A 27,821-nucleotide genomic window follows, 5' to 3' on the forward strand; every position below is an offset into this window, starting at 1 on the left:
AGAGGCAGAATGGGAGCCCAGGTCTACTTGGCAGGTAGATCTGTGCTCCAAAGTCTACATGCCCAGCAAACCTTGGCCATGGAGACCAGTTCAACTGGGAGACCAGGTCTACCCATCTGGAAGAGGTGGTTTCAGAGGGCAGAGTCAGAATGGGAGCACAGGTCTACCTGTCAGGTAGATCTAGGTTCCAAGTCCAGGTGGGAGCTCAGGTCTACCCACCCAGAAAACCTTAGCCATGGAGGCCAAAGTTCTACCTGCCTGGTTGACCTGGGCTCTGGAGTTAACGTAGTGCTCGACCCGCCCCTGCTTGAAAAACAGGGTTTGCTTTCCAACCTTCCATCATCTTGCAAGGAAAAGGGTCTTCACCTGTTTCAAGCTGGCCAGACAATACTATGAGCATCATTACTACTTTTCTTTCTCTAATGGCCAATTGTTCCCTTTCTCCAGACATATCATCTTTGCCCCAAACAGCCACAACAAGTACGCTGGCATCTCCTTTCCCGGGATCTACGATGCCTTGTTCGATATCACCAATGCAGGAGATCAGCACAAAGCCTGGGAGGAAGTGAAGAGGCAGATCTCCATTGCGGCCTTCACAGTGGAAGCAGCCGCTGAGACTCTCAAAGAACCAGCCTGAAAAGACTTGAAAGCTGCACAAAATGGGTTCCACTCTACAAAAACCCACTGAGCTTGGAGCTTTTGGACAGAGCCTTCTTATCTTATTATGTTAAAGGACCTAAGATCCATTCATGCAGTCTTGCTAGTGATCCTGAGAGCCCATCCTTTGGGTGCTGGGCATTCTTTTGTATCACATGAACCACGATGGATCAGACCAGAAGGTGGACCTAGAGCTCAATCTTATGCATGTGTAATCAGAAGTAAGTTCCATTGTAGTTAATGGGCTTACCAGGACTGAGGGGAGGGGGGGACGAAATCCCCAGGGCCCAGGCTTCCAGGGGGCCTGGGCCATGACAAAACAAACTATACAGTACAAAACAAATTGATAACAAAATAAATTTGGCTACTTGGTCTATCCAAGGCTGTGTATCTACTTCAGCTTTAATTCACTTTCAGTGAACTTCTATTACACCAATACATTTAGGAAGGGGGGGGGCAATCAGGCATCTTGTCCCAGGCCCAAAGCAAGCTCTTAGCAGCCCAGGGGTTTACTTCCAGGTAAGTGTGGATATGATCATATTCCTAGGGTCCAAACCTAACTAAACGCTGTCCGCAGGGCACCGTGGCAACGGCATCAGCACTGCTACGTCTTGCAGGCAGCCAGAGACCATGTAGGGTGGAGAGGTAAGCATGACGAGTCCCTCTTAGCTGAAACAAGTCCAAGTAGAAGCAAGGGAGTGTGTTGGGGCCAAAATAGAGTGGAGGATATCAGCAAAGCCATTGCCACCAATATCGACCGTTTGCCTGCCATGCTCCCCTGTGGCAGTGTCCCCCCAGTTCTTGCTGGCTTACCATTGGTGGCAAGGGTAGCTGGGTCAGGTGGCAAGCTTCCGATCCTGCCTGTGTCTGTGGCAGCACTTCTAAAATGGGTAGTGGCAGTGCGCTGTGCATGCCTCCAGAGACCACTTTACAACAACGGAATCATGCTTTGCTGTCATTCAAGCCAGCTGCTAGTCTAGCATCCTGCTTCCCATGATAGTAAAGCCAATGTTGCTCAGTTGTACTCCATGCCTGCTTCCCACAGTGGTAAAGCTGATGTCCAAAGCAGGGTCTGAAGCACTTTTTCCCCACTCCTGCTGAGCTTCAAAGCCTCTTTACTGTTACCCTGTAAATGCCTGATCTCATCTGCTCTCAGAAGCTAAGCAGGGTCAGGCCTGGTTAGTACTTGGATGGGAGACTGCCTGGGAATACCGGGTCCTGTAGGCTTATATATATGGCTTATACCATAGTCTTTCAAGACTGAAGGTTGCCAACCATTCCGCTGAGCTTCAACCAGCATTCCACAGCATACTGCTGATAGAGAGCAGGGCTTCCAGAAGTTCCCTGGCCTGTGACGTGTTCCCCCCCCCCCATGCTGAAAACGCAGCATGTGGCGCCTGGAAGTAACTGGGGATGATGTCATTGCCAGTTGCTTCTGGGTTCAGAGATTGCAACACACTGCTACAAACAGAGGTAAGAGGCTCGGGGTGGACAACCAGGTTTCTTCAGTCGTGTGAAAACTGCACACTGGAGCTCAGACCATCAAGCCGAGCCTCCTACTCCTGTTTGAAGCATCATGTCACGGTCTTGCTGCCAGCCAGAGGGCATAGCACAATGCCCCTGAGTGTTCACCATGCCACCCCTGGGAGCCACACTTCACAGATTGGAGACTTCTGACATATGTTTTCATCATAATAGTATTGATGGGAATCTTTGTTTCCCTTGTCTCTCATGAAGTGGGTGTCAGCAACCTCAAACCCCGGATGACCTCACCGGAAATAATAAAAAAAATGGTGTTTGTAAACTTGATTAGGCCAATGTGGATTTCTTTCTTTCTAGAGGTAAAACCCTGTACATAATTAGCTATGAGCAAATGAGTTACGCATCTGCGTAGGATCTAAACATTTTTTCCCCCTTTGGTTTTCTGTTGCTTGAGGATTTGGGGGATTCACCAAGGCTGTTAATAGGCTTTCATTATTGCCTTTTGATGCCCCAACTGCAAAGCCAGACTTCTGGCTGCTGAATTTCAAGAACAGCCTGCTCAGAGCACCTTCGTGGGAGTCTATCATCCCAGCAATGACTCATTGAGGAGCCTGCTTGACAATCCTGCTTGAAAACAGATTATTTATGGACAGTGGCCTGCTCCTCTTAAGTCTCTAACCCAGCCACCTACAAGATTATGTAATACTAACAATGCTACACTTTGGCTCCATGGCTACCATTTGTGGAGTGTTGCAGATGGCATTCCATCTGGTTAATGTACCTTGGGCAAGATTTGCTGAAGTGGGAAAAGTCTTTGACAGTGTTTTGATGAGAGCTTCAAGAGGTGTCACTGTGGATCTGGGGGACAAAAAACACCCCATAACAACAAACCTTGTATGCACGACTTAGTCCTGGATGCCAAGAGCTTAGATGGGTGGCTGAAACAATGGGTGCCAGGGATATTGGCATTAGAACTGCAGTGAAATCACCATCTCTGTTAATGCCCTTCCTGCATATGCTCACCATCAAGGACATCAGTGTGTGTTCCTCTCTTTGCAGAGTGGTGGAAAGTCCCTGGGGCAGTGGCATCACTAGGGAGGTACGGGTTGTGTGGGCTGCACCGGGTGATGCGCATGAGGGAGGGTGACACCACTACTAGTCAACATTTTTTTTAATCTTGGTATTTTTGAATAATGCCATCATGGCATATATCATTTGATGTGCAATTTCATGCAGAATGCAGTGAAACAAACTGCACTGAAATATCTCTCTATCAAAAGTTATAGGCAAAAAAACCAGTGGGGGCAGGGCAAATGTGCATCACCACATCCACTCCCTGGAGCACTGCCCCTCTCACTGCATGGGAAGAGGTCCCTCATGGGTGTAATATGCAGGCCTCCTACTACTGGTGATGCAAACCCTAGTGACACCACTTCCTGGGGGGCAGTGATTCTGGGTTTCATTTCCTCTGGGTGCTGGCAGCTCAAGGGCTCTTTGTAGGATTTGCTTTATTCACATATACAAGCAGACCGTCAGTGGAGACCCTCCTAGGTAGCCAAAGATCCCGAGTAGCAACTTGGGTAATTTCCACTGGGCTGCTATCCTACCCCAGTTTTATCTCATTGGAAACTCAATCATGTTTTCCTCTCTCTCTCCTGAATCCAATGGCAAACTGCTGCTTCTCTCGCCCCTTCCCCCTACACTTCTAACTCTTCCCTTCAGCTTCAGTGGTGACACCTCGAACTCTGATGAGTATCTCATTCAAAAGCAGAGCAAGATCTTCCACCCTGTAGCCGTCACTGATGAAACCTCATCAACCACCTTACCTAGGCAGAGAATGATTGGCCAGCAGCCACAATATGTTCTGGTGAGGGCCAGGTCTGTTTAGAGTTTTCCTGGTCAAGTGAAAGGCCTGGAGATTTGCAGCACTCTTGTAATGCAGTATCTATATATTCACAAATGTACCCATTGAGTAGGGCTGGTGGGTGGAAAAGGCAAGCATGTTAGATAGGCAATAACAGGTTTCACACAGTGTTGGCCCCTCAAAAGCAACAGCATGCGCTTGCAGTTCCCTCCATGCTGTGTCTTGCCACTCAGTGTCAGAATCAAACTCTATTTGTTCACCCAGATTCAATCAATCTGTTTTTTCATTCTGTTGGAACACAGGCCACATTTTTGTTCCTTCTTGCTGTATGTACTCCATGCACAAAGAAGGAGCAGAATTGAGCACACTGGTCACATACTATGGTGCAGCCATGGACCTCCGCAGCCCCGCGCCAGGCTCCACAATGGCACCCCCTGTGGGTTATCACCACCCCAGGGCAGAAATCTCCCCCCCCCCCCACTCACCAGAGGCTCACGGAGCCTTGCGTGACCACAGCCCATGCCGGAGAAACCTCTGTGAGGTTCCCCGGTGCAATAACTGTGTTTCTGGCATTCTGCCCCCATTGGGAGCCTCAGAGAGGCTTCCACGGGGTCCCAGCGGCTGGTGCCTGGGGCATTTGCCCCATCAAACCCTATGGCAGGCACGCAACTGCTATGGTGTTCATGTTTTCAGTATGTGCAAAAGAAGGCCTACACACCTTGGCCATCCAGAATTTCCAATCACGCAGAGGAACTGCATGCATATGAGGCCCTTTCACACTGCTGGATCGTGTGGCCAAGAGGTGGACTGGAGGGCAATACAAATAGGTGATGTCCTGTTTCCCCAGAACTACTTGCCTCAAGCCCTGAGGCTATTCAAAAATCAGATACTGTAGCTGCTATTTGCCCTGCAAAGAGCTCAGCTCCTGCAGTTTGCAAGCATGTGTAAATCCCATTCATTTCATGGGGCAAATGCCTCGGGTACAAATTTATTATTATTTATTTATTCACAGTTTTATACCGCCCTTCCTCCAAAGAGCTCAGAGCGGTTTACACAGCTGCTCCTCCCCTCCTCCTTGTCCTCACAACAACCCTGTGAGGTAGGTGAGGCTGAGAGAAGGTGACTGGCCCAAGGTCACCTAGGAAGCTTTGTGGCTGAGGGGAGATTTGAACCTGGATCATCCAGGTCTAAGTCCATCTCCCAAACCACTACACCATCCTGGCTCTTGTGTGCCTTTAGGACCCTACGGAAGCCTCTCTGAGGTTTACTGGAAGCACAGTTTAAAACATTGGGGAACCCTCAGGAAGCTTCCCTGATGTGTTCTGGAGTCGTGCAAGGCTCCGTGCGCTCCAGATAAGTGGGGGGAGGGCAGATTTGTGTGGGGGAGCAGTGACATCCTGTTGGGGGATGCAATGGCAGTGGGGCTGGGTAGGTCTGCCACTAATGTAAATATAGGAAGATAATTGTTTGAGGGTCTTTTTTCTGGTTATTATTATTTATAAATAAACAAAATAGAATATATTTCTTTCTAGATCCACTTTTTTAAAAGTCTGGTAAATCTAGGTGGGTCCCGACAGAATGTTGTTTTAAAAAAGTGGGCCCTAGTGCTAAAATGTTTGGGAACCACTGTCCTAGATTAAGCCATTTCTGTCCAATATTGCATATATGCATCAGGGACCAAATGTGTAGACCTGTGGACCGGGTTAAAAATGGGTTAAATCAATAGGTAGTCAGAGGCATCTATCTCTCCATGTGCACGATTCAATAAACTGGATTTTTTTTTTCCACTGTTCCCTCTCCCCTACTCATCAGGGACATGTGGTGGTGGGGAGGCAGGGGAGCCAGAGCCTCCCCACCAGAGTTCTCCGAAAAAAGCTTTTGCGCATGAGTTGTGAGTGCTTGCGCGCCTCACACGGTGGCAGCGCTTTTTGAAGGACTCCAGTGGGGACCCTCCCCACCCACTGCATGTCCCTGCTACTCATACCTGGGTAGAGGGAGTGATGAGGGGGGGCCAAAAGGTCCAAAAAAGCAAGAGGTCGCTGTGGGAGAGGCAGTCATGAAAAAGCACTCCGTGTATGCTCAAGGAGTGTCTTTCCTACTGCAGATGTTCCAAGTCTTGCCCCTGGAAACAACAACACAGTTCTCTAAAGGGTGTTGTTCTTTGCACAACTCTGCAGTGACACAACAGACACCCAAACAACCAGAGCCTCCCTTTGTCCTCTCCCTGGCAGATTTCTGGGGGAGGGAAGTGGGGACGTCCAGTGCCCAGAGGGGAGAAGCACATGGCCTGGAGCGCCTGGCCAGTAACCTCAGTTCAACTTCCCTGCGGTCCCTTTCCCTGGACTTCCCAGAGGGATCCCAGTGGGAGGAGAGATGGGCTGGACCCCTGGTCGGGGCGGGACAGCTGCCTGCTGTCCTGAGCCGGGATCCCTGCCTTTCTTTGCCTGGAGGATCATGGCTAGGAAGGTGACTCTGTGCAGTTGGCTGGGCGCTGCTGCGCTCCTGGCACTCTTCCTGCTGGGGATCCTGGTGGGTGAGTACTGGGGTGGGGAGGCTTTACTGGGGAAGGGGGGGCAAGGATGGGCTGAACACCAAGACCTCAAGTTGACACCCCAGACCATCCAGGGGACGTGGTCCAAACAGGGTCCACATCAGACCACCCAGGGCACCCCAACCAGTCTGGAAATAGATCTTGTAACCCAGAACCTCAGCCCCCACCTCTGACCAAGAGGGGGTGTGGGAGGGCTTGTGGCGGGGGGGGGGGGAGCCAGTGCTTGAATTTTGGGCGGAATGAATCAAAGAATCCTAGGGTTGGAAGGGACCTAAAAGGTCATCTAGTCCACCCCCCTCCAGCCTGTAGCAGAAAATCCCCTGAGAGCATCTCCAGCAGAGCCTTCGCTTGAAGATCTCCAGTGAGGGGGAATCCAAAAAGTGAGGGGGCATTACAAAAAGTCAGGAGTCCAGGATTTTTTTGAGCCCCTTAAATTGGAGTTCTGAGAGAAACACTCTGTACATGCTCAGATGTTTTACTTTCTCACACCATCCCAGCATGGAGCCTCTTAATGAGCCTCAGTTTTAGTTAATACCTGCAGAAAACCAATTCTATCCCAAGCATCCACCTGCTCCATTCAATATCCTGGATTTTCAGACCATCCCATCCACCGCTTATTGAATGATCACTCGTCAATAAGTAGGGCTTGTTTGATTTCTTTAAAGGGGGGGGGCAGTGAAGGTGTCAGGGGCTGAGACCTTCTGCTTTGGAAGTCATTTGCCCTAGTGCAGGCTGTGTTGTGTTGATTCCTGAGCAGATGGACACACTGAAATTTAAAAGTGAGGGGGCGTTTGGGGGTGGTAATTGTGGTGATCTGGGAGAAGTTGCGCAACTTGTTCCAGGTGGCTTAATTCTCCTCCTGAAGGTGTGCTGGTATGCAGTTTAAAGGTGGAAACTCCGGTTGCAGAGTCTAGGAATACTATAATTTTAAAAAATTGCTTTGAGTGGCTCACCAGCTGTGACCATTCCTGGAGAAGACGGCCATTGCTTCAGTTATCCATGCCCCAGTTACTTCTAGGCTCAACTACTGCAGTGCTCTCTACACAGGACTCCCCTTGAAGATAATCTGGAAGCTGCAATTGGTCTAAAATGCAATTACCAAAGCCAAACTGTTGTCTGAAACTCAAAGATGGGAATGGTGTTGTAGCTCAGTGGCAGAAAATGTGCTTTGCATGCAGGACAGTCCCAGGTTCAGTATCTGGCACTCACTGATTGGGCTAGCCAAGACCCTTACCTGAGAGCCCAAGCCAATGCTTGTCCATTCAGAAGTAAGTCCCATTATAGTCAATGGAGCTTACTCTCAGGAAAGTGTGGATAGGATTGCAGCCTGTAGGCCCAAGCCTATCCAGCTTTCCAGCACTGGTGCAACCGAAATGCAACCCCAAGGTAAGGGAATGAATGTTCCCATACCTTGAGGTGGTCTCTGTGACTGCCTCTCCACCTTAGAATGCAGTGCACGCCCCATTGGCACAGCTACACCAGGCCTGGAAAACTGGATAGGATTGGGTCCTGTCACCCCACAGAACAGCTACCAGGTGAGGGAGCACTGAACTAGATGGATTTATGTTCTGACTCAACAGAAGGCAGATGCTCATGAGCACATAATCCTGCTCTTATGTCATCTTAATGGGTCGCCTGTTAGTTTCTTAGCTTGAGTTAAAGCCCTAAATAGGTTGGGATTTGACCTAAGATCTCCCAGCATTGGGAGTTGCTGACCAAATGCTGCTCCCCTCTTCTTACCTGATAGTGCAGCTAACCGTACCTTGCAAGTCCATCACTCTCCTCTCCTTCACACTGCCCCTTCCACTCCATCCTGTTTCCATCCAGAAGGAGCAGTGAAAGAGAAGAGGTGGGTTGTATTGGAATCGCAGAAGATCTGGCGAGGAGGTAGAATGTGGTGTCTGCAGTGGCCCCTTTGAGAGTTAAGGCCTGGGCTTTCAGCAAAGCCACTAGAGGCAATGAGGTACCTAAGGATATAAGGAGCGCCTGAGGCTGGAAGGGTTTGTGTGTAGCAGAAGGAGTGCAGGTTGAAGGTAGGAGAGAAGACTGACTGGGCTTATTGACTCTGGACTTTGGCAACTCTGACTGATTTGACTGACTTACCTGGAATCCGACCTTGGACTGTGACTTGGCTTATTGACTCTGGACTTTGGCCTGGATACTCTGACTTTGTGGCTAATGGACCTACTGGACTGTTGACTTATTGCTGCTCTGCCTTGTGGACTGACCTGCTGGCTAATTGATTATTTGGCTCACTGACTAAAGGACTACTTGATTTGGGAGCTGAGGTGTGCTGCTATACCTGGAAGGACTGCTGCCTTAGGAACTGTGTCCCTGCAGTTTAAACAGGCAAGCTACCCTGGTGGTGGAGTCTAGCAGTACTGCAGTAGAGAACTGGGGCCTTTTGGGGGGAAGGAAAGGGGAGCTAATTAGCTTAGAGTGGGCATAAGTTCCCTAAGTGAGGCTCGGATTGGGAATCTGGCAGAACATGCGTGTGCCCCACCAATTGGCTACTTGAGACAAGCTCCTCAGTCAGCCTCATGAACTGGCCAGACCTATTGCCTGACACCTGTTTGGCACCAGAGGCCCTACTCTCAATCTCTTCTTTATGTGAGTTATTTCCAAACACAGTACTTGGGGTTGGGCCCTTTTCCATGGTGGCTCTGACATGGTGAAATACCTTTCCTCTGGAGGTCTGTTGTGTCCCTTTAGTTGGCAACCTTCAGTCTCAAAAGACTATGGTATTGCACTCTTGGTTCTGGTGGTTCTGGCACAGCGTCTAGTGTGGCTGAAAAGGCCAATTTGGGAGTGACAATCCCTTCCACACTGGGAGCAAGTGCAGTCTGTCCCTGGTCTGTCTCCCTGCCTATGGGCCTTCCTTCTTTGCCTCGGTCTGTTGGCCAAGTGTCTCTTCAAACTGGGAAAGGCCATGCTGCACAGCCTGCCTCCAAGCGGGCCGCTCAGAGGCCAGGGTTTCCCACTTGTTGAGGTCCACTCCTAAGGCCTTCAGATCCCTCTTGCAGATGTCCTTGTATCGCAGCTGTGGTCTACCTGTAGGGCACTTTCCTTGCACGAGTTCTCCATAGAGGAGATCCTTTGGGATCCGGCCATCATCCATTTTTCACATCTTTTCAAGACCTTTCTGTCTTGGCAAACTCATGGATTCCATGAGAAACATGTGGGGGAGTTGGGGGTGATGACAATATTGGATCCTTAGGGCACACAGTTCCCCTACTACTTCAACCAGTCAACAACTCCCTTCCCCCCCCCCCCCCGCAAGCTCCCACACCCATTTCATCCATGGCAATGTTAGAATCAGTAGATGTCCCTTATTTGAAAAAGTTCTTCTCTCTTTCCAGGGTCTTCCTAGGGAATAACATTGTTCTCAATGTCCTGCTGCATTTTATGTTCCAGACCCCATATATTGCATTTGTAAATATTTTTTTTACAGCATGATTGGTTTCCCATAGGGCCGCACGAGAAGTTAAATGCTTTTCCTGTGTGGGCCCATCAGGATGTGTGGAAGGTTATCCGTCACCCCAGACACCAGGAAAGGTCTGATGTAGCCCCTGCATCTGCTGTGGGGAAGGCAGTGGGACACAGAGGGCAGTGGAATGCGCAACAGCTCCATCTTCACGTGGCACATCACTTTATAAAGTCACAGGCCTGACCTCTGGGTTGATATCAGGCACCCTTCTTTCACTCCTGACCCTCGTTTCACTCCTTTCATGCAGAATGCCAGCCCTCTGGGGATATAATTCTTCCCTCCCTCCCTATGCAAGTGTGCACACTACTTTTCTTTATAGCACACTGTTGTAGCAATGAGACCCTTCCTTTGCTAAATGCATTTAAATGAAGTGATGAGAAAGGGCAGGCTTCTATATGGCACCTCTGTGAAGCAACAGGCCTTTGGTGGGATGGAGTGTTATATAATCCCTTTGATGCACTAAAGGAAACAAGTTGGACCAAGCCAGGTTGTTATTTTTTGTGCAACAATGCACAAAGGAAGCAATCTGGAAATGCTCTGGCTGTGTTGGTTGTAGTGAGTCAAAGGACACGGGGAATACAGGCAGTTGATTTTTATTGCTCAGCAGTGGGTCAGTGAGAACATGTTAACACCAATTCCCCAGGGTCTCTACAATACCTTTCTGAGCACAAATTCAAACGGCTGGTTTTACTTTATGCAGGGACTAAGCTTTCTATTGAAGGCCTGGTCTATGCGTGAAGCAGAATCCTGTGGTAGAACAGACACTGCCACTTCACATTTAAGTGGGGGAAATAGCATATTTTGATTATTCCTCTGTGTGGAGAAATTCCCTGCAGGCAGAAAACTAGTACAACATCTTTCCTTGAGGTGCTAGTTTTTGACTTGCAGGGAATTTTGTAGGTGTATTCTCCTGTCTTCTCACACGTCATCTTCTTTCGGAAGTGGTACAGTCCCCACTTTACCACCTCTGAATTCTAACATCTCTTTCATATGCATATCCTTTTCTTTTAAAATCAGTGACACCCTCTCTTAAGAACATAAGAACAGTCCCACTGGATCAGGCCATAGGCCCATCTAGTCCAGCTTCCTGTATCTCACAGTGGCCCACCAAATGCCCCAGGGAGCACACCAGATAACAAGAGACCTCATCCTGGTGCCCTCCCTTGCATCTGGCATTCTGACATAGCCCATTTCTAAAATCAGGAGGTTGCACATGCACATCATGGCTTGTAACCCGTAATGGATTTTTCCTCCAGAAACTTGTCCAATCCCCTTTTAAAGGCATCCAGACCAGATGCCGTCACCACATCCTGTGGCAAGGAGTTCCACTCTTCCTATATGATCTTATATGATCTTCTTGCTCTTCTTATATGATCAAGGCTTTTGTGAGTTCAAATGCACTTGGCTGCCAGCCTCATGTCCAATTTGGCCTTGAATTACCCTAATTTGGAGAGTCAAACAATTTAAAACAAGTTCCATTTGAGATGGCAGCTACAAGAGGAGGTGTGTCTAACTGCAGCAGGGTTGCAAGTTTTTAACCCAACTGGGCTCTTCATCAAACAAAAGCATTCTGGACAACTCCAATGAATTGTGGGTGGTTATGCAGCCAGACCCGGCACATCCTGAGTTCAGTGACTGAGTTCATTTTTTCCCCTCCATAGCCAACATCTTCACCTGCCATTCTTGATCAAAAAGAACATGTAACATAATTGTTTGAGCAATGTCATCTTGAGCTCTTGGTTATCGTGGTTAAAAAAGTGCACCACCACAACTGTAACTTCAAGACAGTGCCAGTGTCCTGGGAAATTTAAATGTTATCCTATTGGTTTCTAAGCCTTGCCACTGTAGGTGGTGGATTTGTTCCTATTTATGTTTTGCGTAAGGATTGCCAGTCCAATCTTATGTCTGTCTACTCAGAAGTAAGTTCTGTTAAATTCAAGTGGGGCTTACACCCAGGAAAGTTTGTGTTTAGGACTGCAGCCTGACCTGTTTATTCTATGTAGACAGCAGATACGTGTTGTGGTGGGTGATGTATACCATGTAGGAGGAGGAGAAGGTAAAAGTGCCCCTGTGATGACTTGGCTGTTGCTGCTCTGCCCTCCAGTAGTCTTTTATGATGGATACGCAACAGAATTGGAACTTATTGGTGTTGCGTCATATTTCAGGTTGGTCTGTGAAACCGGGAAGCAAATCCGTGCCCCCAGCAGCCCCCCATCAAGATGTAAGAAGGCAACTTCTCGCAGAAATGAAAGCCGAAAATATCAAAGCGTTCCTACGGTAAGCTGGTGACTCTCTTTGATAACAAAACTGTTGAAGATGCTGAAATCCAAACGAAACAACAAAAGAGGCTCTGGAAAGATCTCTCCAAGCCACATGTTTGGCATTCCAAAGATAAGAGGAGATTGAGGTCGTTGTAAGGAGGCAACCCTCTATACCCAGGAGCGCTGCCAGCTGAGGATAGCACTTCTTTATTTATATATATATATATTTAAAGGGATACTTATACTGCCTTTCTCAAGACATAAAGTGGTTTATAATCATAAATCCCTTTTTTCAAATGGGGTTTTTATAATTATTGTTATATATATACACAATTCATAGAAAGCTCAGTTTCTCCAGATGTCTACTTTTCAATGTGTGATCATTATTTGGGCAGCAACTGTTACCCTGCACATGCCCAATCTTGTCTGATCTTGGAAGCTAAGCAGGGTCAGGCCTGGTTAGTACTTGGATGGGAGACCACCTAGGAATACCGGGTACTATAGGCTTATACCATAATATTTGGAGACTGAAGGTTGCCAACCAACCAATTTTACACCTTCTGAGCCTTCACAGGCAACTGCAGATCACACCCTGGCCAGTTCTCAAGATTTTATCTGTCTCTCGTCAGCTGAGACTAGTACATTCCATGCACTTCACATTCCTCTGCAAGCTCCATCAGCGACTACTGGTCTCCCAGACAAGGGCGATCCAAGACTGATCTCGCTCAGCATCTTCAGGCAGGGCAACAGTTCAACCACCACACCACACCTCCTGTCTTCTCCATGCATCTGATGTGCTGGACTGTGGTTCACCAAAAATTTGGCTACAAGATACTTGTTAGTCTTTAAGTTGCCACAAGGCTCTTTGTTGTGTTTGCTGCAAAAGGCTCTCATTGCTATTCCTCTGGTTGTACATTAAAAGCAGGGTATATCCATGGAGGCTGCAGAGGTGCATGGCTGGTTAACCATCAAAGTCATTTACTACATGTGCCAATTAATCATTGAACCACAGAGCCCTGCTGAGTTGAGGGAGTCAGTCATGAGTCTCCTGAAGACTTTCTGTGCCTCTTTCTGTTCTCCTTCTCAGCTTTGTATCCTTACTAAGCACAGCAATATAATTTCACATACTGACCCACCACTAATCTCTTATGAATCTGAACCCAACTGAGGTCCCAATCCTATCCAATTTTCCAGTGCTGGTGCAACTGTGCGAATGGGGAATGCACTGCATCTTGTAGTGGGGTAGCAGTCACAGAGGCTTCCTTAAGATATGAGAACATTTGTTCCCTTACCATGGGGCTGCATTGTAGTTGCACTGGGACTGGAAAATTGGATAGGATTGGGCCCTAAGAATCCCAGCTGGATAGGCTGAAAAGAAAAGAAAAAAATGTGATGTGTTGCAACTTACCCCATCAATGTTCCATGCAAATAATTCAGGCAGCAGTTAATGATTCTTCATTCCTTTCTGAAAAACGTTTTCAATTAGTTTGCTGGCATACCAAGCAACACACCTTGTAGAACTCTATCCCTTTACACCAGTGGTATTGAAGGTGCATTCATCCACCCCAGGGCAGATGCCCTCCCCCATTGCATGACACCACCCCACTTACAGTGCCAGAGCAGCGGGTGCATCTACCACACATGTGCAAGTTGAAGCACTTGGTGGTGACATTACGATGTTGGTGTGTCAGCACCAATTGCTTCTGGGGGGGCCAGAATTTGGAGCCGGTCAGGTGCTAGGGCAGGAGAGAGAGCCCTTCTGCTGCCAACCACTGCACGGAATTCAGCTCTTTTCTTTAAATAAGTGTATCAACATGTGAAGATGACTTATTCTGCTGTTGCCCTGGAGTGCCACTCTTTTGCCAGCCCAGCAGTGGCATCTCTGGGGGGCTGTGAGCCTCACCGGGTGACGCACACAGTGGGATGACACCCCTGGCCAAAATTTTTAAATTCTTGGTGTTTTCAAATAATACCATCACGTTATAGATTATTTGATGTGCGATTTCATGCAAAATGGAACAAACCGTGTTGAGATATCTCTATTCTATCAAACGTTACAGCCAAAAAACCCGCAGGGGGTGGGGCATTGCTCCGTTCACTGCATGGGAGGAGGTCCATTGTGGGGGTGACACTCTGGCCTCCTGCACCAGTGACTCAGACCCTAGTGACGCCACTGCAGCCCAGCTTTAGTAATCCTGCACCATCAGTTCCCTCTTCTCCCATTCCTCCCGCTCCACCTTCTACACCTCAAAGATCAGCTTAGCATATGAAAACAATAATTAAACGGGCGAAGCTCATGGTGAAGCCTTGAGATAAACGGTGGGGAAACCATCACCTGCTTGACTTCTTCATGCATAGAAGTAAGGCCAGAAAAAGATTGGCAGCTCTAAATGTGGCAGTCTGCGTCATATATTTAGCTGGAAATTAAATTGCTGTTTCTTAACCATCTGTAAAATAAGCATCATAATAGTGACTGACCTGTTAGATGTTTGTGAGGGTCAATGAGATATGAAACTGTTGGGATGAAGCTGCAACGTTTTCCACCAGTAACTTGGTACCTTTAACATTTGCCTGTGCAGCAGAAACATAGCAGGTTCCACCTTTCCTGGTATGGCGTTGCATTCACCTTTCTAAAAAAATCCAGGAGCCCTGTTTTATAGGAAGGTATAAATCCTGATTATTGCAAGTAACAAAAGAAGTCAAGGTAGTGGTTATCAAAGGTACCTGTCATATTTTGAGCAGGCATAAGGATTAGACTATTGTTTGAAGCACTTCAAGTCATCCTTACCAAAACCCCTACAGGGCAGCGATGCTTTATTATTCCCTCCCACTTACTGTGTTGTCAGTTTCCAAGTAGAAGTTAGCTCCCTGTCATCCATGCCAGATGTTTATTTTGTAGCTAAAGAGCCAAAGGAGATGTGATGTGGGAGGCTTGTGATTTGGTCTTCTCCTATCTTATTCTTTGCTTAAAAATCTTGTAACCCTTTGTTACACTCTATTACCGTAAAATAACACAGACCCCACTCACCCACCTGCCTTAGGACCAAATCCTATCCAACTTTCCAGCCCTGGTATAGCCATACCAATGGGGTATGCACTGCATCTTGTGGTGGGAGGGTAGTTTTGGAGGCCTCCACAAGGTAAGGGAACATTTTTTCCCTTGCCAAGGGGCTTCATTGCAGTTGCACTGGGGCTGGAAAGATGGATAGGATTGGGCCCTTAGTTGGCATTAGCTATATAGGGGAAAAAACCTATATATAAAAAACCATCAGCTATATAGGGGAAAAAAAGTCTGGTGTAGATACCTGTATCTCCTGCCGTCCCTCCCAGCTAAGAGCATCTTTAAGGGGAATCTGGAACTGGTGTGCGGGAAATGGGCTGCCCCCTTGGTGAGGCAACCCTGATCTAATCTCCCTGCTCAGCTGCTTTTAAAAATAAAATTATATCAGGATCTTGCATATCAGGCCCACCTAGAACCAGACATTCTGCTTTTTGGACTACTCTGCAAATACTTCCAAACAATTTTATGTATATAGGCAGAAGGGATGCTTTAAAGATATCCTCAAAATCAAAGGCACTAGCCTTGGACATTGGTATCTTCACTAGAACTATCACTAGGGTATGGGTTCTGGAAATGGTATTAGCCCTGCTGCCCCCTGTAACATTGGGGTGAGGTGAACTGTAAAACCTTTGTAAAAGGCCCGACCTCGGGGCCCTTTGGCAAACGTGATCTTGTTGCTTACCAGCCTCCCTTTGAGTTTGCAGGTCTTTCACCAAGCTCCCTCATGTGGCAGGAACAGAACAGAATCTTCACCTTGCAAAGAAAATACAAACCCAGTGGAAGGAATTTGGTTTGGACACCGCTGAGCTGGTTCATTACGACGTCCTACTTTCCTACCCAAATCAAAGCTCCCCCAACTATATTGCAATTACTGATGCTCATGGCAACGAGGTAAAGAGGGCAGAATGTTCCCTGAGTGACGTGCGAGTCAAAAAAGCATTGTGTTCCCATTGCTAGGATGAAGTGATGTCAGATTTTGCAGTCAGATCTGAAAGCTGGTTAGGCTTTTTTTTTTTTTTTTGGGGGGGGGGGGGAGCTTTATACCTTTGATCAGTGATTTTCAGCATTTTTCCTCCTCATGGCACATTGACCTCTATGGTCTTGAACTGGCTGGCTGGGTGGTAGTGGACAAAAGGCAGGTGTGTCTTTGGGACATCCCATCAGTTTGCCCCCAGCCTGCTGCTTGAAGCAGCCACTTCAGTTAGCCTCATGGCTAGGAGGTCTGGTCTAGAGGGTAGAGCCTCCGTCTGCCTGAAGATAACATCCACAAGGTCGCCAGTTCGAGGCCACCGGCACTGTGACCTTGACAAGCTGAAGCCGAGCAATTCCATCTGCTCTGAGCATGGGAGGATGGAGGCCGGAATGTGAAGCCAGATCGGAATGAAACACCTTGAATGTAGTCATTCTTGAAAGAAAGAACCTTCTTTGAAATGGTAAAAATCCCTATTTAATAGGGATTTAATAAAGCCTGCCTTTATTAAATAGGGATTTAATAAAGCCTATGTAAACTGCCTTGAATAAAGTCTTGAATAAAGACCAAGAAAGGCGGTATATAAATACCTGTTGTTGTTGTTGTTGTTGTTGTTGTTGTTGTTGTTGTTGTTGTTGTTAATAATAATAATAATAATAATAATAATAATAATAATAATATATTATTATTATTATTATTATTATTATTATTATTATTATTATTATTATTATTATTATGGCCCTATTGGACAGTCAGAAATTCTGAAACTCTGGTGTGAAATTTCATTCTGGGGGATGAAATTTCCTTTTTGTGTTCTTTGTGCTCCAGATCCATGTTTGACATTCTTTTCTTCTAAACAGATTTTCAACACATCCCTCTTCGAACCTCCTCCTCCAGGATATGAAAATATTTCAGGGGTGCTGCCCCCATATAATGCCTTTTCCGCACAAGGCATGCCAATGGTAAGTTCTGGAAAATTATCCTTGGATAAATTCTGCTGTTGAAGGGCAGTGACCGGAAGGGAGGACAAAAATTGCCATACTGGGTCAGGTTTAGGTCCACAAAATCCAGCCCTCTTGTCTTAACAGGCAAATTCTCTGTAAGCCACATTCTCCTAGACATGGGCAAACCCAAATTATTTATACCCAGAATCTGGCCCTCAGATGTATTCTGCGCTTGATCTTGGAGGTTCTGTTTTGCTAACATGTCTAATAAACTGTTGATGGATTGATCTATCCTCCATAAACTAGCTAATTCTTTCTTTAAAACACCTTTTATTTTTAATGTAAGCTAGTGGTCATTCTGCAGTAAAGGGGATTGGCCATAACTCAGTGATAAGGCACATGCTTTGCCTGTATTGGGTCCTGAGTTCACAACCAAAAAGGATTGAGATAGGAGGTGATAGGAATGAGCCCTCGTGGACCAATGGCCTGGCCCAGTAAAAAAGTGTCATATAGTAATGAATTCCACCAGTGATTTACGCATTGTGTGCTTTCCTTTGTCCATCATAATCCCACTGCCAAACCACCAGAATTCCCTTTTTGATCAATTTACTATGGGCACCAGATATGCCACTCTAGAGCCCATTCAGACAACAAAACTACTCCCAGGTGAACTCTTTTGCTCTGTGATAGGTAGGCTGATTGTATGGTGGGAAGGAGAAATTCTGTTCTAAGCAATGGTGTAGTCAGGGCGGGTGCAAAGCACTTAGTTTTGCAGGGAACTTCACTGTGGTGTAAAAGCAGCCCCTCACCCTCCCCTTTGGAGCCATTCTGGGAGATGGGAGCAAAACAGATATATATGGTGGTTGGCAACCTTCAGTCTCAAAAGACTATGGTATAAGCCTACAGCACCCAGTATTCCCAGGCGGTCTCCCATCAAAGTACTAACCAGGCCTGACTCTGCTTAGCTTTTGAGATCAGACAAGATCCAGCATGTGCAGGGTAACAGTTGCTATCCACCTGGAAAGGGGAGAGGGAGGGATTGCTTGCACATTGTGTTGAGGCTCCCTGCGAAACTTAGTGCTTTGCACCCTTCTAACTATGCCACTGGTACTAAGGATTGTTAGTTCATTCATTCATTCATTCACTCATTTAGCTTTCTAAACTGCTTTTTGAGAATCGAATGACCATTAATGGAAATTTGATTTACGAGCATTGGCTGCTTGCATTCAAGAAAACTTGAATCAATTCCATTGCATGGTTCCCTAAATTTAAGTGTTCAGAGGAAGAGAGATCTTTTAAGAACAGCTGATCCTCAGAGGGCCCATATATTTCCCAGGAAGCAGTGTTATAGATACAAAAGTAATAAGGTGCGTAATTTTTCTTTCTCCCCTTGAAAAGGCAGATCTGGTGTACGTAAATTACGGCCGCACAGAAGACTTTTTCAAATTAAAAAGAGAGATGGGAATCAACTGTACAGGAAAGATTGTCATTGCCCGATATGGGAAAATATTCAGAGGAAATAAAGTAAGTGTTTAATGTCTCTGTTAGATTCCAAAGCCGCTCAAGTCATGTTCAGTAAGGGGTGGGGAAGTATGTCTGGCTTGGTTTGCACCCGCAACAGAGCGAGTTGGTAAAGTTTTGAGTCAGTACAATAGATATGCAATTTCAGCTTGCAGGTGTGAAATCACATTTTTGGGACAAAAATAACATAACTTGCGAACAGAAATGAATATAACCAGGAGTGGACTGGGTCAGAACCTTTAATCCTGATTGTATAGAGGTGTTTTTTCCTTGCAATGACTGTGTTTTGTGGGGGAGCTTTTGAAACTGTGATACACCTCTGCAGCCTGTAGATATGAAGTCTGTTCCATCATCTCATTTTGTTGCTCCTGCAGACCACTGTTAAGAAGGAGGGATTTGGGGCATATCTGCTCTTGGGTGGCATCAGAATTAAACTTAGAAAAGGTGTATTTTAAGAGAATTGGATACAATTACTTTTATACCTAATAGTTTAAGATCGCTTGCAGTCTAATAAACCCAAGCTGCCACCCTTTGGTAGAATGAAAGGAAGTCAAGCTTAATGCTATCTTCATACCTTATTAGAGTCACCCACCAGAACCAAGCAAGTAAGGCTGTGATCCTGTGCATGCTTACCTGGGAGTAAGCCCATTGAGCATAGTGCGGCTTCCTTCTGAATTAACATACACAGGTAGTTTATTAGATTTGTAGAAACAGCAATACAAGCTGCTGCTACTCATGTTTCTCTTAGAAGGAAACCAATGTTGAAAACCACTTCTTACTGTTTGGCTGCTCTGTAGGTTAAAAATGCCATGTTAGCTGGAGCTAAAGGGATTATACTTTACTCAGACCCTGCTGATTACTGCGCACCGGGAGTGAATCCGTATCCAGATGGGTGGAATCTTCCTGCTGGAGGAGTCCAGCGTGGGAATGTATTGAACCTAAATGGGGCAGGAGATCCCCTTACTCCAGGGTATCCAGCCAAAGGTGAGTGACAATCATCCCGAAAAGGTGCAGCTGTCTTGTTGCCACCAGTGTGGTTTGGTTAGGAGCCCACTGTGGTGGGACTTGGGAAAAGACCTGTGCATGAACCTTCCTCCCCCATGGCTTGCCAAGTTCCTCCTTGGTTCTCTGTATGCAGTTGCATGGGACATTGGGCACCCAGTGTACCAAATCCCAAGGAGAAGAGGGCTGATCACCTACGTGCAGAACATATATACTTGGATACGCACTGGGTACATGTGAATGCATGTACCTGGGTTTAAACTGTGCACAGATGGTACCTGCATTGAATGGAATGTGTGAATAATTGTGCCCAAGCACAGGCTGATTGCACCCAGGTGCAGTTTAACAAGTGAAGAGCCCCCATCTCTTCCCAAATAGTGCATCTGACTCATCAGATAGATGTGGTACTCTGAGAGAGCAGGGGTATGGCATGCATTGGTGCTGGGGCACTCTCATCCCCCTTATAATGGGGAACAATGCCTAGAGTCACATTAATGTCCAAGAACAGCCACAGTAAATAGCCCTATAGACCTCTGTGCATCCTGGTTATATCAATGTGTTCTTGTTTTCTTAGAGTACACTTTCAGATATGAAGTGGATGATGGAGTGGGGATTCCCAAAATCCCAGTGCATCCTATTGGCTACCATGATGCTGAGATATTATTAAGGTATGTAGATTTAATGTACTTCTATGCTTGTGTTTGCAGAAAATATTGCTAGTTTCCCAGGCTAGTTTTAACATCTAAGGGCCTGATCCTATCCAACTTTCCAGTGTCAGTAAAGCTGTGCCAATGGGGTGTGTGCTTTATCCTGTAGTGGAGAGACGGTCACAGAGGCCTCCTCAAAGTATGGGAACATTTATTCCCTTACCTTGGAGCTGCATTGCAGCTGTACTGGTGCCGGAAAGTTGAATAGGATTGGGCCCCGATCAGGCTTCAATCCTAAACACGCTTATTTTATTTTATTTAAAACCCACCTTATCTCTAAGATCTTAAGGCTGCTAGGGTATAAGCTCCATTGTTCTTCTTTTAACTCTCCTCCCACTTTTTATTGGTATGGGAAAATAATTACAGAAAAGAGGTCAGGGACAAACCAGAATGAAGATTACTGGTTGGCAATACTTTACTTAAAATAGCAACATAAGAAATACTGGATTGGACCAAGGGCAGTGAAATTTAGCATGTTGCCAGCCTTCTAAGAGCTGCCAGCCTGATGTCCCAGCAGAAGTGGGGCAATCAGGTGCTGGTCTGTACCTGCTCTTTGCCCCCAGTTCCCTGATACAGAGAGACTCTGCGACAGTTTATGGAAATTCCAATCAGCTGCCACGATGAATAGAATCTCTATGTATTTTGATTTCATTTTTTAAAAACTGCTACACTTCTTAAGACAACTTGGGGATATAGTTATAGAGAGTATGGCTGCAATTCTAACCACGCTTACCTGAGAGTAAGCCCCCTTGAACAAAATAGAACTGAGTAGACCTGGTTAGGATTGTGCCCTAAGACAGGTTGGAAATGCTGTTTAAAAAGCAGTGATAGGGCACAGAACACCATGGAGGGCTGTTCTGCATTTATTGGTAGTATCTCTTACTCTTACTCCTTTAGTGGGGCAGGTGTGTTAGCAGAGGGCATGCTTTGCCTGGATAAATCATCAATTGAACCCCACCATCAACCCCACACTGCAAAGGGCATGAGGCTACTGCTGAAAGTGACCACCCTACATCTTTTCCCCTCTCCCCACACCTCCCTTCCTGCACTGTGTTCTGATGTCACTCTTCTGTGCGTTTATTTCTGACTGTGCCTTTCTTCCAATGAAGAACCCAAAGTGGTTCCCAAGTGGTCGCCCATCTGATCCCTGGCCAGACTTGACGCTCTTTGACTTTCAGCAAGGTGGCAGGATTGGAGACCATCACCCCTACCCCTGCTTCACGGTGGCCTTGGCACCCCTGGTGTGATGATACTAGAACGTGGTGGGGAGGAGAAGGGGGGAAACTTGCTAAGCACCTGTTGCGTTTGGTGGTTGCCTCTGGTGTGTTTTTGAAACTTGCCTCTGATAACTGGCAAGAAGTCAACTTGGTTCCATGTAACCCCTTCTGCTACGTGGAAGGGATGATTCTGGGTGTGGTAGACCACGGGACTGACTCAGCAGAAAGCCATTCCATTTAGTGACTGGCTGATGATCCACCTTCAAACCTCCCTGTAATTAAATGCTAGCCCCTAACCTGTCTGTGTGGCGTCATCACATTAAGGAGATAGTTGTTTTTCAGAAGCTGACTGCTTCAATTTTCCTGCCACAGGTCCATGGGAGGCCCCGCAGCTCCGAATGAGTCCTGGAAGGGGAAACTGAATGTGTCCTATAACATTGGGCCAGGATTTTCAGGTGCCCACTCTGCAAGGTCAGTTTAAGTACATTTGCACTGTCCTTATTTTGCTGCTCCTGCATGGACTCTGTGTCTTTTATTGAAACATAGTCATGTTTTGTCCTCTGTTCGTAGCCACAGACTGCTGGGGTGACCTTAGGCAAGGTGGTTTCCCAGTGGTTTCCAAACTTATTGGAGTCATGACATCTCCGCAGCCTCTTCTTCCCAGCTCGGCTGGGCAGTGCCATCGTGGATCGCACAGAATCTTGCACAATTGAAGTTGGCGGTACCGAAATCTTGCAAGATGTTGCGTGATCCAAGATGGTGTCACCCAAATCTCATGTGATCTTATGTGATCCAAGATGGTGGCACCCTGGAGAGCTAGTAGGCCACTGGGGACCTGCAGTGCCCCTCCGAGTGTGCCGTGGTGCCCCAGGGTTTTGGGAACCTCTGCACTATCCTTTAGTCTCAGAGGCCCCTCCTCATCACCAACAGCGGAACTTATACTTCTCTGTCTTACAGGGTTGTTGTAAAGATTGCTGTATACTCCAAATGTAAACACTGCTACTTTTATTAGTATTAAGACCATAAATTCAACTGGTGAAGCTTCTTCAGCCCTGAATCTGCATGTCACCTGTTGAATCATGTAGGTTTTCTGTGTCAGGTCTATGTTCTGGATAAGGCAGAAACACAGCCAACAAGGTGGTTCAGGAACAGGTGCAGATTGCTGGAGTCAGCAGGATCAGCAAACACCTGTGACTGCCTCACCCTGGGTGTGGCTTAGCCTACACTGATTGGCCACTCCAACTACTTAATGTTTGGTCTGTTGAGCTTCCAGTGCAGCAGTAGGAGTGTAGTAGGAGACTACTGAACTGCTGCCAGTAACCTGGGAGGCTGGATGTGAGTATATACATGTTGTTACTGACCATGGAATGAACTTTGACTGTGTATCTTGGAAAACTGATTTGGATTTGTTGTTTATGGACTGACTGCTCATCGTGCTGACTAGGACTGTTTACTGATTACTCTACCTGTGATAGCCGATAACCCTTGCTCTGAAATATAACCACTGCATTCAAAGAACTCTGCTGGTGTATGCTGTTAAGAACATAAGAACAGCCCCACTGGATCAGGCCATAGGCCCATCTAGTCCAGCTTCCTGTATCTCACAGCGGCCCACCAAATGCCCCAGGGAGCACACCAGATAACAAGAGACCTCATCCTGGTGCCCTCCCCTACATCTGGCATTCTGACTTAACCCATTTCTAAAATCAGGAGGTTGCGCATACACATCATGGCTTGTACCCCATAATGGATTTTTCCTCCAGAAACTCGTCCAATCCCCTTTTAAAGGCGTCTAGGCTAGACGCCAGCACCACATCCTGTGGCAAGGAGTTCCACAGACCGACCACACGCTGAGTAAAGAAATATTTTCTTTTGTCTGTCCTAACCCGCCCAACACTCAATTTTAGTGGATGTCCCCTGGTTCTGGTATTATGTGAGAGTGTAAAGAGCATCTCCCTATCCACTCTGTCCATTCCCTGCATAATTTTGTATGTCTCAATCATGTCCCCCCTCAGGCGTCTCTTTTCTAGGCTGAAGAGGCCCAAACGCTGTAGCCTTTCCTCGTAAGGAAGGTGCCCCAGCCCCGTAATCATCTTAGTCGCTCTCTTTTGCACCTTCTCCAATTCCACTATGTCTTTTTTGAGATGCGGCGACCAGAACTGGACACAATACTCCAGGTGTGGCCTTACCATAGATTTGTACAACGGCATTATAATACTAGCCGTTTTGTTCTCAATACCCTTCCTAATGATCCTAAGCATAGAATTGGCCTTCTTCACTGCCGCCGCACATTGGGTCGACACTTTCATCAACCTGTCCACCACCACCCCAAGATCTCTCTCCTGATCTGTCACAGACAGCTCAGAACCCATCAGCCTATATCTAAAGTTTTGATTTTTTGCCCCAATGTGCATGACTTTACACTTACTGACACTGAAGCGCATCTGCCATTTTGCTGCCCATTCTGCCAGTCTGGAGAGATCCTTCTGGAGCTCCTCACAATCACTTCTGGTCTTTACCACTCGGAAAAGTTTGGTGTCGTCTGCAAACTTAGCCACCTCACTGCTCAACCCTGTCTCCAGGTCATTTATGAAGAGGTTGAAAAGCACCAGTCCCAGGACAGATCCTTGGGGCACACCGCTTTTCACCTCTCTCCATTGTGAAAATTGCCCATTGACACCCACTCTCTGCTTCCTGGCCTCCAACCAGTTCTCAATCCACGAGAGGACCTGTCCTCTAATTCCCTGTTTGTGGAGTTTTTTCAGTAGCCTTTGGTGAGGGACCGTGTCAAACGCCTTCTGAAAGTCCAGATATATAATGTCCACGGGTTCTCCTGCATCCACATGCCTGTTGACCTTTTCAAAGAATTCTATAAGGTTCGTGAGGCAAGACTTACCCTTACAGAAGCCATGCTGACTCTTCCTCAGCAAGGCCTGTTCGTCTTGTGTTTTGTGTGTCTGCTCATCCAAGGTTCCATACAACTCTTTACCAGACAAAGAGTTGCAACTCTAACATTCTGTTGTGGTGTTAGTAGTGACAGTTCGTTGTAAAGTGATTTAGGGTGCAGTCTTAACCAACTCTCCAGTACTGACATAGCTGTGCCAATCAAACTAAAGGGTAGCCTGAGCTGACAGAATGAACTCTTTATGCTTAAACGCCTTTGAGCAGATCAGTAGCATAGCTAGATGGGGTGCAAAGCCCTAGGTTTTGCAGAGAGCCTCGCTGTGCTGTGCAAGCAGCCTCTCCACCTCTGCTTTGGAGCCATTCTGGGCTGCTAGAGCAAAACAGACGCATAGGCCTCTGTTTTGCTCTAGCGGCCTGGAATGGCTCCGAAGGGGAGGGGCCGTTTGCACAGCATGGTGAGTCTCCTTGCAAAACTTAGTGCTTTGCAACCCCTCTAGCTACGCTCTTGGTACATTTCTGCACCTGCCTAGATTCTGCAAAATAAAAAACAAAAACAAGCGCCACATACTTGCCATTGGTGCAGCACGCACAGCTTCTTGAGCAGTGACCTGGTTCACACAATTCCTCCCCCTCAAAGAATAAGGGAAAGGGGGAACACTGTGCAAAGCAAAGGTATTACTGGGTACAGCCATTCTGCAAGTGCGGCTTGGAGGAGGTGCAGGGTCCTGGAGAACCCACTTCACCCGCTAAAAACACTCTGCAGAAACATATGGCTATGGCCAAGTTTGTACATTCAACCATTGCTTTCAGAAAGGAGTTCCGTGACCAAGACCAGAAGTAACTGAAGGTGTGATCTTAGATTGGATTAGAGCTGTGGTTCCCAAACTGTGGGTCCAGGATCCACCAGTGGGTCATGGCCCAATTTTTGTTGGTTTGTGAAACTGACAGGGCAGATTAGGCTACGTGCAACAAGAGTTAAACAAGCTATTACTTGGGGGAGGGGGGAGAACTGCTTCCCAATTACCATTATAGCCATACCCCTTGGCATTTATAAATCATGCGGCAGTCTTTAGGGACGGTAAAAAATCTGAGAACCACTGGATTAGAGCCTTCATTTCTGTTACCAGCAGAAGGGTGACTTTTGGCCCTGTCAGCAGCATCAAGCCTCAATGCTAATGCGATGATCACTATCGCCCAGTTCCAGTCCTAGGTTGGCTGCTTTCACTGTTTTTTTTTCCCCCCACAGAATAATCCTTTCTCTCTCTCCTTCATCTTCTTCAGAAAAATCCGAATGAATATCCACACAGTCAATCAAATCACGCGAATATACAATGTCATCGGGACCATTAAAGGAAAAGAAGAACCTGGTAAATCTTAGTTTAATGACTGCCGAGTGTCATAACTGCTCCCTCTCTGGAAGTGTGGATGTTAAGGGGTTACTAACATGCGCATGAATTGAATTTGAAAGTGGAGAGGACTTATTGGGCCATCATATCTATTCCCCAATAACCAGCACTTTAACACTGTGAGACATGGATGTGGAAAGTGCACTGGCTAAGAACATGATCTGGGTAACATGAGCTTTCTGCATGCCTTTGGGGCCAAGCTACACATTATGTTAAGCACATTGTTACTGCTGACACACTTATGGTAACTTTTCTGTAATAAATAAGATCTACCAGGGCCCCAGTCCAGATCCAGGAAGGAAGTTTTAACCTTTTGCTTCCAACAGAGTTCCAATTTGAATCGGATCCCCTGAAAATCCTTTTCAGTACAGAAAAGCCAAACAGGTCAGCTCTGATGCTTAGTGTAATGTGTAGCTTGACCCCTAGTTCAAGGCAGTGGCATAGCTATGAGGGGTGCAGTAAGTGCTGCAGCCGCTGCAATGTGAAGTGCAAGTTGCCCTTCCCACTTACGGTGGAGCCATTCAAGGCAGTGATAGTGAATGGGAGGGGCTGCTTACATGGCGCCGAGTGGTGCGTGCAGTAGCTTACTGCCCTCTGTAGCTATGCCACAGGTCCTAAGGCTCATTAGTCAAGCCATAAGAACATCACACGTGTCCTGCCAGATCAGACCAAGCATCCAGGATCTTGCTTCACACAGTCACCAACTAGATGCATCCCAGAAGCCCACTGTTGGGGCTTGTAGGAGATAAGCCTCTCCTGCCATTGCTCCCTGCAGCGGGTATTCCAACACATTACCTCTAAATACTGAGGCTACATGTAGCTCTCAATCGCCATTGATGGGTTTGCCTAATCCCCTGGAGCCACACTATCTCGGCCTCAGAGCCCCATCCATGATATCAGTGACTGACCTACCTTACAGGCCAATTAAATCAGAGGCCCACTATAAGCTAGAAGCAGGAACTGGTTGCTTATTGCCCCAAGTCTTTGGAACAATCCCCTCCCAAAGATGCCTGCCTCCCCTCGTTGACCTTCAGGAAGGGTTGTAAGGCACACCTGTTCTGTCTGGTTTGGGGCTCAACTCATTACTCTTTCTAGATCTTTCCCAGCAGTTGCTTACTCTGTGTGTCTGTTGTGTACTAGTGTACAAGAGTTTGAATAGAGAAAGCTGCCAAGATGTTCAAAATAAAGTAAAAGCAGTGAATTTGAATGGTCTTTTTAGACATGTATCTGCATACCTGGTTTTTCACAAGCTGATTGTGTAGTGACTTAGTGTCGCTGTACTATACGGTCCACTCCAAGCTGTGACTTTTAGGCCATAAAGTTGATCCACAGTACAGGAGTGGCCGTGTTCCTGGAACCTGCATGCCTGAAAGAAAGTGTCAGCACTGGAATTCGTCACAACATTCTGCTCCTTGGTTTTGAGAAGGGCAGACCTCCCTTCTAAACCAGTGAACCTCCCCCTAAACCAGTGGTTTCCAACCTGTGAGCTGTGGCTCCCCAGGGAGCCGTGGAAACCAGCTAGGGGAGCTATGAATCCTGGCAAAAAACCCTGCTACCCTATATAGTGTATAGGATTGCAGCCCTAATGGAGAGCCACGACCAATGACTCAGTAGGTCAAGGCAGCCACCGGTTGAAAGTTTGGGAACCACTGGTGGATGTGATGGGTAATAGCACCCCACAGGGCCTTTCACCTGTTACGTAGCCTGAGGTACAGCTTGCTTATTTCTTTTTCACATTTTTATACCACCCTTCCACCATAGTTCCTGCCCTCCTCTTGTCCTTGCAA

General features: G+C 46.9%; 2 protein-coding genes and 1 pseudogene across 3 annotated transcripts in view; all 3 read left to right on the forward strand.

Annotated features, from left to right (window-relative positions):
- LOC136644050 (putative N-acetylated-alpha-linked acidic dipeptidase) overlaps positions 1-670 on the forward strand; it is a 31,462-nt gene extending 30,792 nt beyond the window's left edge. Inside the window, exon 19 of the mRNA XM_066619545.1 lies at positions 448-670. Within this exon, the coding sequence (XP_066475642.1) occupies positions 448-637 (190 nt within the window). The 3' untranslated portion in view covers positions 638-670. The remainder of the gene's footprint in view (positions 1-447) is intronic.
- A 1,100-nt stretch (positions 671-1,770) lies between these two features.
- On the forward strand, positions 1,771-1,884 carry LOC136646535 (5S ribosomal RNA; annotated as a pseudogene).
- Positions 1,885-6,457: 4,573 nt separating this feature from the next.
- LOC136643984 (N-acetylated-alpha-linked acidic dipeptidase 2-like) overlaps positions 6,458-27,821 on the forward strand; it is a 38,246-nt gene continuing 16,882 nt past the window's right edge. Inside the window, exons 1-9 of one of the 2 annotated variants that reach the window (XM_066619434.1) lie at positions 6,458-6,536; positions 12,207-12,318; positions 16,068-16,254; positions 17,194-17,295; positions 18,676-18,801; positions 19,596-19,782; positions 20,375-20,468; positions 22,097-22,195; positions 25,910-25,995. In XM_066619434.1, coding sequence (XP_066475531.1) covers positions 6,458-6,536; positions 12,207-12,318; positions 16,068-16,254; positions 17,194-17,295; positions 18,676-18,801; positions 19,596-19,782; positions 20,375-20,468; positions 22,097-22,195; positions 25,910-25,995 — 1,072 coding nt within the window. Of the gene's footprint in view, positions 6,537-12,206; positions 12,319-16,067; positions 16,255-17,193; positions 17,296-18,675; positions 18,802-19,595; positions 19,783-20,374; positions 20,469-22,096; positions 22,196-25,909; positions 25,996-27,821 lie in introns of those variants that run through there. The other variant, XM_066619435.1, reaches the window with a different exon arrangement.

The sequence above is a fragment of the Tiliqua scincoides genome, chromosome 3, assembly GCF_035046505.1.
Source record: "Tiliqua scincoides isolate rTilSci1 chromosome 3, rTilSci1.hap2, whole genome shotgun sequence".
NCBI lineage: Eukaryota > Metazoa > Chordata > Lepidosauria > Squamata > Scincidae > Tiliqua > Tiliqua scincoides.